The 20,882-nt window shown below is 35.0% G+C and overlaps 1 protein-coding gene across 2 annotated transcripts in view; it reads right to left on the bottom strand.

Moving 5' to 3' along the window:
• EXOC2 (exocyst complex component 2) overlaps positions 1-20,882 on the bottom strand; it is a 132,464-nt gene that overhangs the window by 79,562 nt on the left and 32,020 nt on the right. For both annotated transcript variants that reach the window (XM_074827126.1, XM_074827136.1), the window contains 5 exons: positions 17,417-17,541; positions 5,576-5,656; positions 1,563-1,708; positions 1,376-1,457; positions 783-885 (listed from right to left, as the gene is read on the bottom strand). In XM_074827126.1, coding sequence (XP_074683227.1) covers positions 783-885; positions 1,376-1,457; positions 1,563-1,708; positions 5,576-5,656; positions 17,417-17,541 — 537 coding nt within the window. The remainder of the gene's footprint in view (positions 1-782; positions 886-1,375; positions 1,458-1,562; positions 1,709-5,575; positions 5,657-17,416; positions 17,542-20,882) is intronic.

Raw genomic sequence — 20,882 nt, 5'->3', positions numbered from 1 at the left:
TTTGCCATAACTGAAAAAAAGCACTGAGAGTGTCAAGCTACACTAGGAGCCCTAGTAACATCCAAAACTCAAAAGCTTTCTAAGTAAAGCCATCAAATGTTCCAGAGCGCTCTAAAGTTTGGCTCCATGATTGTACAGCAGATTAAGGTCTACCAGTAGAATAAGGACCAACCAGCTCATGTTAGTATGCTTACAGCAGACTTTGACATCAGCATTGTGAATGACAGAAAATCTAGGAATTTCAGTGAAAATTGGGGAACAGGTTCATGTTCATGTAATATAAAGGAACTACATTATTTAGACCAAGTAGTAAAAGAGTCAAACCCAAATTTAAATGACAGTATTATGGATTAAAACCTCCCTATTATTTGACTCAGGATGATTCCATTTCAACACCAAGTCAAGCTGAAGTGTAAGAGAAAAAGGAATCTATTTTGAGATCTGCAACCTGTGAGTTATCATTTAAGACATAACTTGCAATATGATAGTTTAGAAGAAGCAACAGAATCTAGACATGCCTTAAAGATTTTAAAAAACTAAGTTCAATCTCAATTATCCTGAACTGAATTGTTCTCATTCAAGAACCTTTTTTTCAATCACTCAATAACCAATCAAGTACTAATCCATTGCCATTATTTATATGATCATAAAACACCAAAATACTCTACTTAGAGCTTTAAAATTTAAACCATAGCAAAAATAGTCACTATGCTATTTAGGAAACAGATTTAAATACACATCTAACACCATATGTCTGATGAAGACACTAGTAAAGTGATTACCTTATATAACGTTTCTGATCATGCAATGTTGATGGAGTTTCAAGCAGCTTATCCAACAGAAGTTCTCTTAAAGCTTCAATTCTGGTTTCAACTTCAGCATAATCTAGGAGCAGGGAGAGGAAATAAATCCAATGTGAGCTTTCAGCAGTGGTATGAACTGAAAATTATGTTATTTTTCCTAGGGCATCCGACACTTCTGGAGTTAATGTGGAAATCAATATAACTCATTTTATAACAAGCCACATCTGAAAATTTTGTATATGACAGCTTTACAAAAAACAGAAAATTGGACTCTGAAGTCTTTCCAACAATATGCCAATGAAAGATACCCGAAGTCACATTTTAATTACTGCAACCTTTATGTCCAGTAATACCAAGCCTTAATAAATACTAATAAATAAAATTGGCTGTGATTTCACATTTTGTAGTATCACTCAGAAAACTTGACAGAAATATTGCTTAATTGGTTCCTACAAATCCATAATTTTTATGGATTAGAATCCACATAAAACCCACATAAAGCTCTTTAGACTACTATGTGCTTTTTAGCCTTTAAGTTAAAAAAAAAGCAAACAACAGAACTCGTATCTTACATTTTTTGAATACTTGAACCTCTGTCTTTCCAAAGAGTGACTTGGCTTTTTCGTAGTCATTAATAACCACATCGTAATCGCCCTTAAAAAAACAAAAACAAAACCCCCACAAAAAAATTTATATTTGTCAAGAAAAAGGTAACAGACTAATTTCAGCAAATAGAGAAGTATTTTTAAAGGATTATACCTTCTGGATATTTCTTTCAATATTCAAAGGAAGGTTGAAAAGAAATTTAAAACGCTGAAGAACATTAAGCGCGTTTCTTGTTGAATCAGCTTTGTCCTTCCGACCCAGCACTTCTTGGAATAAGGTATCTGCTGTATTACTGGCTCCTATTTTAAAAAGGATGAAAATAAGAAAGTAGAGCAAGTAATCAGTTCAAATGACATACAGATTTTCCTTATTTTAATGAGACATTCAAGGTTTTTTTAGAACAAATGAGTAATTACTGTTAAATTTTTATATTTTTTTTATTCAACTGTGTTAACATTTTATAACTGATGAAATACTATTTCAAAGTGAACCACTTAGCATTTTAATGTGGTAAGACCCCTGTGCAATTAAAAACAATCACTCTTTCCTATTTCAAATGCTTAACTTTGCTGCAGATATTTTATAGTTTGCTTTGGCTCCAGATCTACATTTTACAACTAAATTATGCATCTGAGGATATAGAAAAAAGTCATAGAAAGTTTTCTTTGTACAAAAGTATAATTTCATTATGTTAATTAATGTCATAGCTAAAACAGTTATCCCTGGGTTTTGCAAACAATTTTTTTGTTTTCAAGTTGTCTTAATAATTATTAACAATATGTGATATTTAAGTAACTCGCTTAAAAGTGCCAATGATGAAGTCAAAGACAAAGACATGACTGAAGAAAGTCAAACTAGCTGGTCACTAACAGAATGAATACAAATTGTCTTCACATTGCATTAAAAGAGTCTTACTGGCTTCATTACATACAGGATCAAGCCTTGGTCAACAACTTCATGCAATTAAGTTTCTATACTATCTGTGAATATTCTTCAATAAATAGATTAAATATAGCCTTAAAACCTTTTCTATCCAGACTAAAAAACATTCTGTTTTGTAATAGGGATTATTTCCTAACAGAGACTAATAGAATTTCATTTATAGTAGTGAAGATTTACATCGCATGCAAGTATTTGCATTTTTCACCTCATGACTTATTTTTAATTAACCAAAAAAAGTGGAACCGTTTTAGCCTTTTTGATCGTTGCATGTAGAAGTTTCTACATTATCTGGTCTAGTGACTATACTTTAAGCAAAGATGAAAAAAAATTACATCAGTCTCGCTGGGTGGCTTGCATGCCATTTTCTCTAGTCAACACTGTGGGTGGCCTGCTCATGTTAAAAGTAGTCTTTGTAAAATAATTGTTATATCTAAATAATGTTTAAACTCTGTTGAAATTTTGAAGCCTTGATGTAAAAAAAGTTTTGTCAGGATAGCTATTTCTACTGCATACTATTTAGCATAGAATACTTTAATCCATTAAGGAGAAATGCACAATGAAAACAGCTAGCTGGACATTTAAATACAGACCACTGATAAAGTATGATTTTTCTCTTGAGGTTATAATAAATGCTTGTTTTTTCAAATCCTTCTAGAAAGTAACATTTGTTTTGTTTGAATTCATACGTTTCTTGTCCGTTCTTTTAACAGTCAAGAAGCAATGTACTATATCTAGGAATTAAAGTTATATCCACAAAGCATTTTTTTAAATTTGATATAAATGTTTTTAAAAGGTCATTGACGACTACAGGAAGAACACAGTGATTTCCACCTTTAGTTTAAAACTACACATCTTCATCTCTTTATGAATTAATTTGCTGTAGAAATCCTCAATTCAAGTAAATGATTTAACTTTTTTTCCTATTGGCAATTTTTCTGGTTTACATAGAAATTGAAATATGTCAAATTACTCATTAGTGTCCTAATAAAATTCAATACTTCATGCAAAACAGCCCTGTCTTTTTAGATTTTTTTAAAAAAAATGTAAAATTTCTTCTCTCCTCACCCCTCCAAATCCTTTCTACATTAACAATCTATCTCTTGATTACTGATGGATAATCTAAACCTAAATAATGCATGCATAAAGATTCAGGTCCTATATTGACTAACTATGTTTTCAAAATAGATGATTCATCTACTGTGTGCACATTTTTAACCTCAAAATAAAGCTCTAGTTATCCAACAGTTGTCTTTCACAGAGCCTGACAAAACCACCACATAACATAATTTGATTGACTTCCTTTAAGATACAATTCTTCATGAAACTCATTAAAGCACAACATATGTTTTTATAAATATATATTTAATAGCTTGTTTAGCAATTAAATTTGGCAATTTAGCAAAAAACTCCAAACACTTATAATTCTACCTATAACACCAGATTGTGCTTCTACTACCCCATGCCATTTCAATCCAATAATGTGGCACACTCTTAACATACATTCAGATGCTGTGGAAAACATCCTTATTCTTAGGAGTTTGTAATCAAACGCACAACACCAATTGTCTCTCAAAATATGCACCTACAGTCCATAAAAATGTAAAATTCAACTAAAGGTTTGAAGTCATTTTTGAAAGCAGGCCCTCTTACTCATGGATTATGGAAGCTTTTCAATGGTCAGACAAGAAACAAAGCTTTGATCCTAAACTACTTTGCATAATATTATTTACTCTTTTTAAATCCTTGTATCCCTACTTCCCTGCCTCCCACCCATCATGACTTGCAAAGTATCAGGAGGAAAAGCGGCCAATTCTTTTCATAGCAGAGCCAAACTTAATTCCACTCTGAAGTGCCTGGCACAAGTTCCTCTACAGATCCAGCTTAAAAAAAGACAGTCTGCATTATGTGCATAGATTTCAGACACCATTTATCAAATGAAACAGCAATTATATATTATAGGTAGATTTGCCTCATATTAGTGTGTGTAGGAAAATGTCACAGACCTAAATTTTTGCTGTTTTATTTAAAATCTGTCACAGAATTTTGTCAAAGGGAAAGTCCTCTCTGACCAATCTGTGCTTGGTGCATGACATGGCGTAATTACAGAGCACCAAGGATTGCACTGGCAGATTTCATCAAATGGTTTTTTCTCCTACCTTATATGTATCAAATATTCTGCACAAATAGGCACACACTATAGCCTTTATATAGTATGTGTGTGTGAATTTTTTTTTCTTGTTTTTTTTTGGTGATTTTTGGGTTTTGCATTCCAGGCAAAAAGATGAAGGAATAACAATGTTCAAACCCACACCTTTATTGTAAGCGTTAATGAATCTCTACTGAAAAGAGCTAGAGCTGTTCACAAAACCCCCTGCCTTCTTTGTGCTCCCCACACAAACACACATACAGTCACTGCTTTCTTCATACAAGAGAAGAAAAACAGTGAACTTCCATGTCACTTTCTTGATTTCATAAAACACACTCAGACTTTCCAACACTGAGTCAGCTATCTGCATGTCATTCCTGCTTATTGATACAGCACTAAGGGAAACATCCCTTCCTCTGTGAAAAAAATCACAATGAAACAAAGTAAAATTATCTTGGCAGAAGTCCCAGAATTAAAAAAAGTAACTTTTTTGATCTGATGAAACACATACCAAACTGCAGCAAATTCGAGCCCTCTCTCTCAATGCAACCTTACAGCTAACACAGAGAAACAGAAAAGAAAGTACTGACAGGTTTTCAAAGGTTCTAAAAAGAATGATAATTCCAAATAGTCTAAATGGCAGCACAGTGACAAAGGTTCTGTAATAGACCTTGTTATTGCAAACAGCTTGTATTTGGGGTTTTTTTGGCCTCTTTTGCTCAAACTTCTTACAATCCTGGTATTTAGCTTTGCTCATCCTTCTACAGTTCTGTCTATCCATATAGCCCCTCTGACTTCTTTGCCCACTCAAAATTGAGATACCACCAAAATTAAAGTGCGTTAGAGCATCTATATTTTGACATTTATTCTCTGTTATCACAAACGCTGCTGAAAATCATGGCAAAAGCTACTTATTTTAAAAGGTGTACTATCATACCCTAAAATCATTACCATCAAACAGAAGAAGGCAAGAGAGACTGTACTGTTTTCTACTTTCTACCATATTCCTAGAAATATATTAAAGCCTGTGAGAAAGTCCAAAGTCCGTAATAGTTGCTGCTGGAAGGACAAAACTTACTGTTCAGTACATTCTCCAGTTTTTGCGTCATGGATCCTTCTACTTTTTCCGTTCCATCGGCTTCCAGTTTTTGATGGATTGCTGGAATAAAGTGTCTAGTTAAAATGCAGAACATTTTAATAGGTGGGAATAGATTACATCAAAGTGACACTTTTAAACATTTTTAAAATTAAAAATAAAGTGTTATTTTTCTTGTTGGACATAAATACAAACATGCTTCATGGCAGCAGAGTCTATTGGAGGACTGGGCATAGAGCCAGACATTGCAGAACTTTAACCATTACTTTGACACAGATTTCCTGTACCTTCTCAAACAAGACAGTAATGCTCAAGAAAAAAAAAAAAGTGGAGAGCATAATACCAATTAGCTATCTTGTAGTACAGGTGTTAATTCAATTTAGTATTTTGAAAAGTAACTATCATTTAAGCACAAAATACTTTTGCTTTGTAAGGCAAAGTTTTTATACTGATCTCAAAGAGGAATTACCAATAAAGGTTAGAGAGTCATGGGGAATGTGGATGACCCCATCAAGTACTAGAATATTCCCCCACCAGTTGTTTTCATCTGTAAGAAGATACACTCTCAAAACATGCAATTTAAGAGTATCTTGTAGCAACACATTGCATTAACCATTACACAGAAGCATTGCAATACTTTTGCTCAAAACAATGTGCAGAGGGGAATTTGCTTTGTTTTTGTGAAGATGCTATTTTTTTCCTGTCCTAACATGCCAAAAGCCCCAATTCTTGTTTCCAGATGGTATAACTAATGGATGTGGAAGTGCATAGTATCAGCATTAATTTGCTGTTTCATTATGATTTCTCTTTCAGGAAGGGAAAGATTTACCAGCATAGCCTGACTACACTATACAACTCTGGAAATACGAACAGTGAATGGAGTATAGATACTCCTTCCCTCTTCTTCTCTCTTCAGTACAACCTGCACAGATCAGTGTTTCCTTTTTTTTTTTTTTTTAAAGGTAGTATTCCTGCATATATGCATACAGCATATATAAAACAATTATTTAAAAATATTCTTTTCCTTTAACATTTTTCATCCGTAGTAAGGCAGCCCTATTGCCTCAGTCCTACCCTAAGCAGTGAGAGAGGGTGGCTATTCGGAAACAGGATGGCCCTTGATAGTCTCCAGCCTCCTTCAGAGGAGGAATGTTCACCGGGGTAGGGGGGCAGGGCAGTGCAGGGCAGGGCAACAACGGTATGTGTGAGATTTTTTTTTTTAAAAAAGGAGAAAAAAATTTCATTATTCTCAAACATCTAAACTTGACCCTTTAATCCCTTGATCCTACGCAAAGAATTTCAGGAAGCTTTGCTTTCTTGAAAATGTAAAGGCACCTCTTCATTTTTGTTATTAAGATCATTAGAGGAAAAAAAAAATCTAGATTTAGGACACCATATTTCTTAAGACAATCAACACAAACGAAGTGAACTAAAACTAACAGATTCTGGCATATTTTAAGGAACAGAGGTCTATCTTAAAAGATGGTGTGTTGTTAATTGTGGCACATATTTTATATATGATATGTACACCACTTACCTACAAGAATACCACTACCATTTTATAACAAAAAAATTAAAGGTTCTAATGATATTATAATATTATTCCACTTATATACATCAGTTCCAGTCAGGGGCAGCCAATTACTGTACTGTAATTAATGTTACATACTGAAAGGCAAGTTCATCAGAACAGCAACCACAACATAAACAGTTTAAAATCAAATGTTGAAAATACTATTGGAACCACATGAAAGTATAATAATTTTAATTTACAATTTAGAAATCAGTCTATGAAGCATATTTTTGAAAGATACTTTCTAAATGGTTGTGGATAAAAAACTAAGTTATATATTGCCTCAGAAATTTTTAAAATTTAGTATTTTGGAACCATCTATTACATATCATTAATTGCTGACCAATTAAATATAAAGTTACTCCTGAAGGGGACACACCTAAATTTCCAAAACGGAACTGTAGCATCTAAACCTCTATTAAAGCGCATATATTGGCAACAAAAGGTAAAACATGATGAAGACTTCCTTTAATGTACAGAACAAGAAGTTTTGAAAGAACATGATTTACCATGCTAGCACTTTCAAAAATGTCAAGTCATGAACTGTAGGTTTTTTATTCTGAAGGCAGCTTTAGAAATTGTATCATGATCATTAACCAGTTCCTGAAAGTTTTAAAACACATCATCTTCAAAGTTCTCTTTATCATCCCCTTTAGGTAAGAATATACAATAGCAATACTATTCCCTCCTTTTCCTTTTAGAGGATGGAAAATAAACGCTACCAGTGTGAAAAATGTTGAAGTTAGTGGCTTAGCATAAAGCATTTGAAATTCTTAGTTTGAAAATAGTGGTGTTGAAATGATCCCATTAAGCCAATTCATAGGTGTGCTCAGACAGAGAAGATGATGTCAATGGGGCAAAAAATAGAAATAAAACAAGGTATTAAGTTCCAGAAAGGTGGAAGGCACTGTGGAGTACTGATAAAGGCATATTAAACATGTGTAACTGGTAGCATAAACCAAAAGATATTTTGGGACCACTGCCTGAAATAAGATATTTTAGGACAAACTGAAAAAGCGTAGACCTACCTAAATTACTTCGTGTACAGACAACAGGATTTGCTATATTTCCTTCTATATGTTTAATGTGCTACTTACTTTGTGTACTGAAGCTATTTTTACACCTATTCAGATTTAGCAATAAGTACATTCATATGTATACCAAAGCTGAGTTACAAAAAAAAATTTTAAGTTTTCATGGTGTAAAATGTTATGAAAAATGCTTTATCAGAAAGTCTAAGTTTACTTTCTTTGTATCAACTGGTTTTCAAAAAGCTGAGTACATATCCCTTCCGTGGGGACCAGACAAAAAGTCTCTGAGTTAGAAGTTTAGATAAGCAAAACCTTATGCAGTCAAGAAAAATATCTGTAGACCTAATCTGATTGGAAGGAATCTAGAGACACTCAAGTTACTCTTTTATCTTAGAGTACTAACCCCATGTAACAGTGAGATGGTGCTGTCTGGGACAATCCCCCTCCTCTTGCACCAACATGATTTCTTTTGCTGGATCTAGCAATCACACAGCTGCAGGGCAGCTGTAGTGAGATGATTTGCTGGAAAACTCACTCAGTAGGAGACTTTATTGATCAGTGAGCTTGTCTAAACCTTGCCCCAGCTACACCACTACAATATAAAGGGAAGAGGAAGGAGCACATGGCCAAGGGCAGGTGGAAAGCCAGCCTACACCTCTCACATTAGCCAGCAGTTAAGATAACCTTCATATGCAACTTCATACCCTCAACTCCTCACTAGCTGCAGTAAGAGCAGCAAGGAGAAAATTTTAAGTCTTTGAAGGCCTGAAGTAAGGGATGGACAGGACTTTCTTGAGTTGCCAGTTACCCTGGACATACCTGATACAAACTATACAAGTTGGAACAGCAGCTGGAAAGCTAGGAGAGCCTGTTTACCATTCTGAGGAGCTTTACTGTAAGAAGCACACAATAAAGATGAGGAGAAGCTAGGTCTAGATGCTTCAACTAAGGTCAGAAAGTTAACTGTATTTGGTATCATCTTTGCCAGTAAGTGTTCATGTTTCTCAGCTAAATCAGAATATTTAAAGGCTTGCAAACTTCAGAACTGCAGTGAGATACTAGCTATTAACAGTGAAGAGATTTAAATTTAGAGCTCACAGTCTCTAAACAGTGACTAAGTACTTCAGAACTGGTTACTTTTGGTCAAAACACATGCAAAGTTCAATCTGGCCAATAAGCCACAGTACTGGCCTTTTAGTAAAATAAACTGCGATTAAATCATTGCTGCTTGTGTTGCAAACAATTTTACTTAATCTAAGGAAGGATATGCTTTTCGTTTTGGCAATAATTTTCTAGTTGGCCATAAATTTAACAAATTACACCACACTTGCCAGGATCATGCAGTTTTTGACTTGCAAAATTCATTCTTGATTTACTCAGACATTTTTAAAACATATTTTGAGATAGGCAGGCATCAAGAGTGGTATTCTCAAAACTTCCTCAGTCTAACTCAGCTCAAAGCAACATAGATGCAAGTTTTCTACCATTTTTCTACCGTTTTCTACCATCTACATAGCTAGAAATGCATTTGGTATATCTGAAGATCTTGAAATATGGTTTTTAAAAAAAAGCACCTGAAATGAATCAAACCCTTTTAGTCAGATGCAGAAAATAAGAGGGGGAAAAAAACATACAAAAAAGAAAAGACTGACTCAAAGTATTTCTGAAGATCTAATGTGGTAACTATAAAGAACTTGGCACCAAAACACATTAATGTAGGGATGAAGGACACATGTTAACATGCTGCCAGGATTCACGCCAATGCATGAATAAAAATGCATTTGGTTTCCTTTATTGAAAGATTAATGATTTTTTGTAATTTGAACATAACATAAGGTGGCTATTGTAGAGGACAGCACCCCTATGTAGGGTAAAAAAAACCTCTTCTGAATAGATTCAATAGGAGTGCGTAGCTCTATATAATGAGCAAAACAATAAAGACAGCATGTTATGAACAGAGCTAGTAATACATTACAGTATGAAAACTTAAAAATCCTGAAGTTTGTGTACTATGGCCATTAGTCAATACTGCTAAGTTTGTTTTGGTTTGGTTTCTTTTCCTCTCGATATTTTTATAAATCGCATGGCAAACTTGGCTTTATTTTGGTAAACATTGCAAAAATTACAAAATATTGAAGTAAATGTAGTATTTCCTTTAATTGCCTTTTTGTGTTTTGTTTCTCTAGCATTTACTGTTTCAAGTTTGTTTAACCAACACAACGGCAAAAATCAAAGAAAATTAACAGACTTAAAATGTTACCAAAAAAAAAAAAAAAATCAAAGCACAGTGCAAGGAGAGGAAATTTTATGGAAATAAGAGACCAAAAGTTGTAGTCTAACAACACATAGCAAGTGTGATATTTCTAGGCAAGTATCTCAGAAATAGACAGGAAAACACAGATTAATATTCTGCTTATGGATCCGCTAAAAATTCTGGGACTGGACCCAGGCCTTTGCCAAGTTACTGCAGAATTTTAGAGTATGGGAAATGCTAGTCTTTTTTTACCAACACTGTGCTAACCTTCTAGAACTATGAAAGCTAATGGTAGAAATAAAAGCAGCTTTTAAATGTTGCATGTACTTTATAAGTGGTATGGAAAACAAAATGGAATGATGTAACATGAAATTAAGCTGATTTTATGGCTTGTAGGTCAAGTCTGGCTCAAATTTAATCGTAGGTAATATTTTGGACACTTGTAATCAACTGCAGTGTTTGCTATTTGAAATCTGCAATTGTAAAATTAATCTTCTTTCTTTTTGATGCTGTACTATTTTTCAAGTGTAAACAAAAAAATTAACATACCTGAAAAACACAAATTCATAAAACATGACAGCCACACAGTAGCTAAAAGCTGCCATGACTGCATACCTTTGGAGAAATTCTGCTAGTAATTCACTTACCTATCTCAAACAATTTCTAATTTAAAAGCTCTATGAGCAGTCAGCATAAAACTAGGTACAGGCTTGGGCACAGGATTTTCACTAGGGACTGGACAACTGCTGTTTCACACTTTTTCAGATTAGACCATCTCTTGCTTGAGACAAAAAACACCCCCTGAGACAATACTATGCTAAAACCTGCATGAAAGGAAAGTTTGAGTCTTTTATCAGTCACAATCACGTAACGTTTGCATTTTTAGAGTTGAATTAAGATAATAATTGGTCTGCTACAGAACTTCATTGTAGGCATTGCATGAAGAAGCAGCATCCACCTGAGACTCAACTACCTACCACCACTTAGATACTTAACTGGCGCTCCTTTGTCAGGTCATCTCTCAGCATACATTGCTCATTGCAATGACCCCCTTATTATCTAGCACTGCAAGATCAGAACACAAGTTTTCAACAAGCAAATTTAAATCAGCATGCCTATTTTTTTCATTTTACATACATGAGAAGGCCCATAAATGTAAAGACAAAATATGTAGCAATAATAGTGCAATTGCTTCTCATTCAGCTTTTGTTTGTAAGTGTAGCACAAAGATAATTCAAGCTTTCAGACATGAGCACCCACTTTGAAAGCTAGACAGTGAGCTTAGAACACATCAGCTATTGCTTCATGACTACTTGGAGGCACGATCTTAATTCTTAAACTGAAATAATCTAACTTGCATCTACTGTGAGGCACATACATGCATGTAAACTGTTACTCTGAAGTGACTGATATGCTGTTAGATACATGTCCAACACATGCAGCATCTCAGTTTATCCTTGTCAGCTTGTTTCCATGGCCCTGTTCTTTCTTAACCTCTATGAATTACCATATTCAAAATTACTAGCTATAATAGCAGGCTGTTTTACCCTGCAAACACTATATTCTATCACTTGAAGCAGGATGAGGAAGATAACATTAATAGACACACCACACAGAGCACTCAGAGCTATTCTAGTCATTTCAAGTCAGCTGCATAACACTTAGGTAGTAATCATATGTTTGAATTTGATCTACCCAAATCCATATGTTTAATAAAAATTCATACTATTTGGGAAAAATGTATGAGTCCAGAGTAAAGCAAAAATGTGAATCAGATATGTTACAAAACAGGAATGTGACAACAGCAAAACCTGGTGTAACAGTCTGATGCTGTACTACCCAGCAAAGAGAGTCACAGACTAGCATTTCATTGGACAAATAGACAAAAAGACAAAAGAGTGAACTGAGATAAGAGCTAGCTATGTAAAACCACTTTAAAATAAGTCAGTCTAGCGTGCAAACAGAATCACTAATGAAAAATTGGCTGTATATACTCTCTTTAAATTCAAACATAACGCCTCAAAAACCAGAAACAAAGGGACACATATGACAGAGACGCATCAGTTTTTTTCAATTTTCTCAAATTCCCAGTCTGACTCAGAGTTTAATATAGATCCAGTGGTTTCTTTTGTTTTAGTTTCAGAGAAAATTAATTTAACAGACATAATGGCAACAGAATCTGCTTATTCATACTGAATCAGATCCTGGATCACTGACGTGCTGATCCTAGAATGGGCTCTAGGGGATGAAATGTAAAAATATTCTATAGGAAGGAAAAAGAAACCAACCACCCCAAAAACCAGGCATTGACCAGATATAGGATCATTTCAGCCAGGTAGACGTTATCCTAGCTTATGTATTAAGTAAGGTATTACACAAAAGGCCACCTACAGTCCAAGTTCCCCATCATACTGGCATTCCCACAGGCCACACATTTGAACAGGAGTAGAAAGGGAAAACAAGGAATACTGCTGTAATAGCCAGCAGCGCTTCTTTTGTATAGATTTTTTACTGAAAATCATGTAAAATGTGTTTGCAGTTGTACTGCACAAGAAGAATTGTTGCCATGGCCAAATAGAGCGTCAAATCTAAATCTCAATTTTGTTCAACGTGTATTTCAAGGACAACACAGCATCTTCTTTACTTGCCAGTATAGATGTCATGCTTGCATATTTTTGTATGATTGAGCAACTGAATTGGTCATTTTCCTATTTTTTTTCTTTCACTTAAATAAAAAGAAACTCTGCAGCCTAAGGCTCTTTGTAAAGAGCACTTCTGGAAAAGTATATTCAAAGTAAATTAATGTACTAACTTTCCAGAGAATTCTGTGCAGGACATGACTTGCTCATGACAATAAAACATGACTTGTCTACAAGCATATAAACAGCAGCCTTTTTAGAAATGCTCCTTTCTAGTTTGCAATTAGAATTATGGGAAATACATCAGCTGAACTCCCTGTTGTTGACAAGTGGGTCAAGTCGAGGTGAGCCCAGTTCCCCTCAGCTCAGTTTACAGCTCCCTTCAGCTGATGAAACAAACTTCCTGTTGAACATCTCTGCAGCAAAGTCACTGTCAAACTGTCAGCCAAGCTAACGGGCAGAGAGACACGAGGATCTGATAAGACAATTCTATTTTCCAATAAATTAAACCAAACAATCAAGGGTTCTGGCTTATTTGATCTCTTATTTTCTTAGTAAATAGTTTCTAAATCACAAAATACAATAAACATCTCAGGATAGCTTTTTTCGGTTTTCATTGCTTACCTGTGAAAAATATTAATACTCATTTAAATGTATGATAGTCTGATAGCACACTTAAGATCAGACTTATCTTACTGGTCCCAACTAATGAGAAAAGCTGCACCATAATCAGGAATTATGGGTTTCCCAGATCAAGTTAATATATTTGACACAAACACTGTTAAACATGTATGAGTTTAAAAAGCTGGTATAAACAGATGTGCAAATAGATGAGTATGAAGCACTTGGTAAAGCAAGCGTTATACCTCTTAAAGCGAGCCTCCTACAAAAAGTAACATCCTATATCAATTTAGGGAGACCCAAGAGAACTAACTCTGCTCTACACTACCAACAACAGAATGGACCTGCAGTTTATAAAGCATAACCATTGGGGTTGGGAAACGTGTTCTAGGATATCTGAAGGGGAAAACTGAGAGCTTAAGTTTTCGCCCATCAACAAAAATGTATCTTCAGCAAATGCATTTGATTTTAGAAATCTTCACAAAGGGAGTAAAAACAAAAATCCAAACCAAAATGAAGCACCTCAGGAAATTTTAGTCGTATTGGAAGACAGATTAGATGTATTCAATAATGATCTTCCTTTGACTCATTTTCCATTGGTGACATTTGTATGCTCAAGACCAAATAATGAAAGTTTGCAGAACCAAGGCTATGTCCCTAAGAGTTTGTGCTGAAACAATCTTTCAGCTTTTAAATATAAACTATTCTTCATGTGGCTTTGTTTAAATGCATACAAATTTTAGTTGCACCTTTCTAAAGGAGAAAATAAGACACACAAATTCACCCTTACATGTGTAAGGGCAGAAAAGTGCCATTATATCACCTTGTACAAACACTGTATAGCCAGAGTATAATAAGATTTCTAATGTAATGTTCTTCTGTTAAAGAACTTGAATTTCATAATTGCATGCCTAAGAATTAATGGGGTGTGTGTTTGGGGTTTTTTTGTTTGGTTTTGTTCTTTGGTGGGTTTGTTTGTTTTTAATTTTGCATCTCAGTTGTTTCTCTAGAACAGTGCTAATAATGCTTACACTTAATTCTTGTAATCTTTCCTCAGAGAAAACTGTAGTGATCAAATGTTCTGGAGAAGAGCTTTGACATCTGGCAAGCAGGCTGGATGATGGCAAAGATACCCTCTTTCTTACTACTACTGGAAGCCTCTCCATATCCAACTTAGCTGTTGATTGTACCTATTGCAGGTTCAGGTCTTTCAAAAGTTAGGCAATTTTTCCAGCTACACTCCCTCAAAAATATTCTACATAAGGCGGAAGAAAGGGCAAATAACCAGTTCTGCATTACAAACCTGAAATTCATATGCAATAAGGTTTTTTTTGACTGAAAAGAATCAAAACCACTTCTGCATGTGCATTTAATGGGAAATTTCAACAGAGAAATGTGTATTAAAATGCTACAGAAGACAGCTGTGACCTGCACTGCATCCTCATTAAGAATGGTTTCAGAACTAAAAAGTAAATATTGTATTGATAAATCCTTTGAACTCTAGTGTTAGAGCTTTGCATTTGTAAGAGATTAAGATTTCAAGTCTAATTTTCTTCTACAACAGCACTGAGGCCATTCATTCTTAGTACTACTTTAGTTCACTGTTTATAACACCACAAGGTACAACTCTGCTTCCTTTTGAGCACTTAAGGGGGATCACTGTGAGGAAGACAAAACCAAGCCATTTTGGTTACAGATGAAAAGTGGCACCAAGAACCACATGAGTCGTCCCCAAATTTTGAGTTCATAATTTATCTAAAGGACTGCACTGATAAACTCTAATTTCAGGTAAAGTAACACACTGGTACAGATAAGAGGTGCAAAAGAATATTACAGCTATTATATTTTTTTAAAATTGAGAAGAGAATAGTTCGTGAAATAAATTAGTTTGCTTTCCCTATCATTACTTTATTAATATTTTTTACATTTCTACTACCTCTCCAACCTCTTCATTTATCAGGAAATCACTCTCCAAAGGCAAGAAGCCTACACTTTAATAGATGGGACAGGAGAAAAAACTACTCAGTTGTGGTCAGTCCTTCTAAAACTTCACAACATTTATGGTTTGCATTAGCTTTCTGTAAATCCTACTAAGTCTTTGCTGGTCCAAAAAATAATCTTATGAGATAACACATATATCCACCAGTACTACTTTTTATCCACAGCAGTAACTGTTTGGAAACAGAACTCCGAATCTTTTATAGTATTATACTCTATACACAAAGCTGATTTGGCTGTGAAAAAGCCACATTTCAATATTTGTTCAGGATTATTTAGCATTTTAAACTACTTAAGAAAAATTAGGATTTCAACATTTTCAAAATATTTAAGACTTACAAAGAAATAGTTTATTATTTTTCCTAGCATTTAATAAAAATTCAGCTTAAAAAAAGTTAAAGAATGTCAAATACTGATTCTTCTTCATGTCTTTTCCTACAGCAACCACCACATTCTTTAGTATTTCCACTGAACCTGTTAATACTTCCCTTCTGTTACTGAACCTATCTACATTTAGGCCAAAGTTTTCCAAAACTGAGCAGTAATAGGTCAGTTCTGGGTGGAGTAATAAAGATTTTTAGGAGTTAAGATTCTTCACAGGAAAAATCTTCAGATGTCTCAAGAAGAGGTCTTCCTTACCAAAGCACATATGTTTGCACCTGTGGAAAAAGTTCTCTTAAAAATTTCAAAATTAGGCAGGTGGCCAAAAGCTATCAACCAGTTTTGAAAATGCTGTCATCTGAAGGGCAGATCACAGGTTAATCTGCCTGGGGCAGTAATACAGGCGGACCACCAGCTAAGACAGCACTACCTTCCCTTTTCCCTGACACATGGAAGTGGCTATCAGACAGTGAGTGGCCTGCAAGAGGGTCAAAAGAAGATTGGTACTTCCCCAAAGCAGTGTTCCTAAAGCCAGCAAAATTGTTAGCTTAGCTGAGGCTATGAGTAGATACAAGTTTTCTTACTTCATAGTACCCATAACACAGGATGAATGATCAGGAGTGATAATCCTGCAATATACAGTAACTATGAAGAACAGTATAATGGTAAATGTCAAACCTATTGGGGATGGCCCAGCACTGTCACTTTCTTATCCAGCAGAGTCCCCAACTACACAGGATGGTGGCAGTCCACAATGAGCTTTTACCTGAGAAACATTTTATGCTTTAAGAGTGTGTGTGTATGTGTGTATATATATATAAAATAAATATAAAGATATATATAAAAACGTCACCTGACAACTGAGCTAAACCCACTAGCGCGTTGCACTTTCCCTATGGCAAGCAGAACATAAAGGCCATCTGATTTCCCAGGTCAGAGTGTACCGAATATTCATATAAATATTACAGTCTGATTATGGGATAAGGCATTATAAAAACAAGTTTCTATGTTGCTACAGTTTGTAAGTCATCTTAACGTTATCTTCAGTTTAACATTTCCTCTCTTTTCTGGATTTGTGGTCTAAGCAGTTTCATCAAATGCCTCCAATTCCTTTAAGATATATTTGGTGTCATCTTTTGCAAATATATCACAACAATCAGCTAGCCAGTCCCAACTTGTGACCAACACAATACAGATTTTGTGCTCATTATACACTTTTAGAAGAGACTGTGAAGAAAACCAATCTTTTTAATATTGAATTAAACCATACATGCAGATATTGTCTTTTCTTTTAGAATGTATTTAATAAGTGCAAAGCATCTTTACCTGACAGAGCATCTTGTGCTTCAAAAAATGTGCTGAGACCTCCTTTCACATAAGCTAAACTCCCTTCATTTTTCTTATTGGCTTGTTTCTTCAAATTCACGACAGCCATTTTGAGCTGATCAAAACTGAAAACAAACAAGAAAACCCCCATGACATTCAAACAATGAATAAAGGTCAGTTAATGAATAAACAGAAGAAACTACTTGGAAAATAAAGCCAGCTACTTTTGCAACAACTATTGAGGACTGAGTAATTGCTAACGAGTGTGCTTCTCAATAATGTCAATTTACTCTTAGTCCAAAGAGGGCTCCTATCACTTATGGTGGAACAGACTTCTTTATAATACAAATTAGTCAAGACATTTCCTCTAAACATGAAATATTAGTCTTCATTAACTGTTTGTACTACATTAAATAGATGATAGTACAATTCACTACACTTAGTACACCAGATTAACTACCGGGATGTTAGAAGGCTGTAATAATGGTATTTGTTTAACTCTGGAGCTTAGTTCACAACCCTTTTTCACTTTCAGTTTCTGAAATCCTTCAATATTTTTATGTTGGTTTGGACATACAGTTCAGAATTTAACAGAGTATTAGTGCAAAAATAAAGCTGAACAGATTTCTGCTTTATGAAAGTATGTCTTTTATACATAGTCTACAGAATTGTTTTTGAAAGACACTTCATAGGGGCATATTAATTGACAACTCATCATTTTTGTTTGTATGGTGGATTTCTTTTTGTCTTAGTTTCCTAATATTTCTAGATTATTGCCAGTTTACACTTGATTTCACATTTTTATTTTTTGTAAGCAGCTGCAGTTATTTTAGAAGTCTTATGTCATGACTGATTCTTCATTACTTGCATATCATTTTTCTGTTGATGATGATGAATACCATCTCAGTAGTTAAGCCATTGGACTCATTCTAAAGGCACTATCACGAACAAGGTCAGAAATACAAATATAACATGACTCTCATCCTTAAAGTCTTTTCTCCTACCTGCAGGCCAGACCCATCTCCCTAATACAAAAGAATCAAACAAAAAACCTACACTGTATCTCAGTGAGGAGAGGGAAACAAAGAAGTCAGGAAATTAAGACATAAGGCAATTTCACCAATAGTCTTTGCCCATTTTAAACAGTGGTAGAAAAAGATATATGAAGAGAACAAACCAAACTTTAGCCCAGGCAGTGAGAAGGCTCTCACCACCTGCTGGGAGACAAAACACACTGGTGCACTTACAGGCATTTTCCTTTTCATACTGACAATGTCACAACATTTTACTTATTTCCTGTTTCCATCTGCTGGACAGAAATCACATTACTCAATAGCTGGCTTGATCTACTTGGGCATACAAGAAGTACTTACCAGCAGCATTTTCAAACTAATAGAAATCTGTAGAGTTCTTTTTTTAAGCACTGTTTCATGTTATCTGATGATCTAATAGTATGTCTAAACAGTTTATTTATATTTGTCAGGATATTGCCAGGAGTAAAAAAAAAAAAAAAAAAAAAATGTTATTTTGATTGCTTAAAATTAATTTCCTTCAAGGAAAAAAACAGACATAAGCTAACCAAAACATCAGTGCACCACAAATTTAGCACTCCCAATACCTGAGGTTATGTAGAGGACAAGAATTAAGCCATTGCTGTGTGTTTCCGGAAAAACAGCACAAATTATATCGGGCAGATAATTATACAATTCCAGAGATTTCTAAGACTACACATTTTGAAGTGGGAAGGAAAAAAAAACAAAACCAAAACCAAACAAGTTTTCCTTCTTTATTAAAAAAGCTATTTATAATTAGATTCAAAACACGACAGGATTCACCCTACCCTTTGAGCCATTCTTCCTGCTGAGTTTTACACAGCTTTTGTACCTTCAACGCTAAGATCTAGACTTTATAAACCAATATAAACTGAATTAATATGCAAAAAACCAGCTTTCATTTAAAACTAAAAATTAATACTTTTCAATCCATTGGACTGAGGGGACCACAACCTGAAACTGTTGACATGCAAAGACACAAATCAATGGAAGCTTTTTTTTCCAAGAAAGACGAAGTACATAAGCTGCTACTAGATAAAATGTTAAAAATGTTTTTTCTTAATAGGAAGCTTCAAATTTATGTATGAATGGACTCTCAGCTACTGAGCCATTGGCATAGTACAAGTTAAAAAGGGGCCATACCAGCTGGTATGATTATTTAAGTTATTCATAGTACTGATGACCAGAAAAATCAGTGGTTTTACTGACACCTTGTCATAATAGAGATATAAACATTACATTATGCTGTTGTTCATATTCCATGGTAATTCCAATAGTCATATAATCAGTTCTAATAGGTCATTTCATTAATTTTCTGGATCCACAGCATCCTTAAATGTGCCTAAGCCATCTGTGACGGACAGCTGTCAAATCAAATCTCAGCACTCTCCACTGATGGTGATTCTGCAGCTTTCCAAATTACACCATCCCAGGGCTTAAGCAATCCCATATTGTTTAATCTGCGTCTAACCTCAGTATCCCTTGTCACAAACTGAGACAGCTTGTCCTATTCTTGGTAAACCAAGAGCAATTGATGGCTATCCTTGAACTGCCCACTATATATTTCAGAACATGCATTCTATATTAACTTCATTTCTTTTCCAAAAGCACCTAATTCATTCAAGCTGTATACCCACAGATATACTCCTATTTTTGTGGCTCAACTGTCCTATCTTTCTTAAAGCAGTGGCCAAAACTGGGCAGAGCACTTCAACTGCAGCTTTAATAACATGGCAGAATAACGATCCTGTATCTTACATAACACAATCTTGCTGAAACACCCCAGAAAATGATTTGTACTAGACAGTCAACTGGTATTTATGGCATGTTGCAAACACCAGACTGTCTTCTGTACTACTGTTGCCCAACCCCAGGTGTGTACTCTGTTCTTGCCTTCTTCACACCCCTTAGAGCCTTGCACTCAAGTATTTCACAACTGCTAGAGCCAAGGCTGCCACTGGTTATCACATCCCCTGCCTTGCCTGCAAGAATCGGATTTAGGAAAGCAGCTCCCCTGATTGTCCACCTAGCAGCTACATTAGAAGGCATTCCCAGAACTCTCCACAGCCTCCTAGATTGCTGTCCTTCCTATAAATATCAGGGAGGTTAAAGTCTTGTACAGGAACCAGGGTCTGCTCTCTGGAGACTTCCTCAAGTTGCTTAAGGAAGATTTTGCTCACTTCCTCATCCCACTGTGATGTCACACTTTCCAGCCTCTTGGACAAGTTTTCAACCATGCTGCTACCTGCTCCATAAGAGGGACCATATATTTATTCAAGCTGTTCCTTCATACAAAGGTCAAATTCCTCTCTCTTTTCTGGGTATCTTTCTCAGAAAGTCTCTTCAATACCATCACAGAACACCAGGCACATGAGCTACCCCACTTTATTCCAGTGATATGCTTGTCTAATCCC

The sequence above is a fragment of the Strix aluco genome, chromosome 1 (genome assembly GCF_031877795.1).
Source record: "Strix aluco isolate bStrAlu1 chromosome 1, bStrAlu1.hap1, whole genome shotgun sequence".
Lineage (NCBI taxonomy): Eukaryota > Metazoa > Chordata > Aves > Strigiformes > Strigidae > Strix > Strix aluco.
Note: the sequence above shows the minus strand (reverse complement) of the source record. Positions and strands in the feature narration are given on the sequence as shown.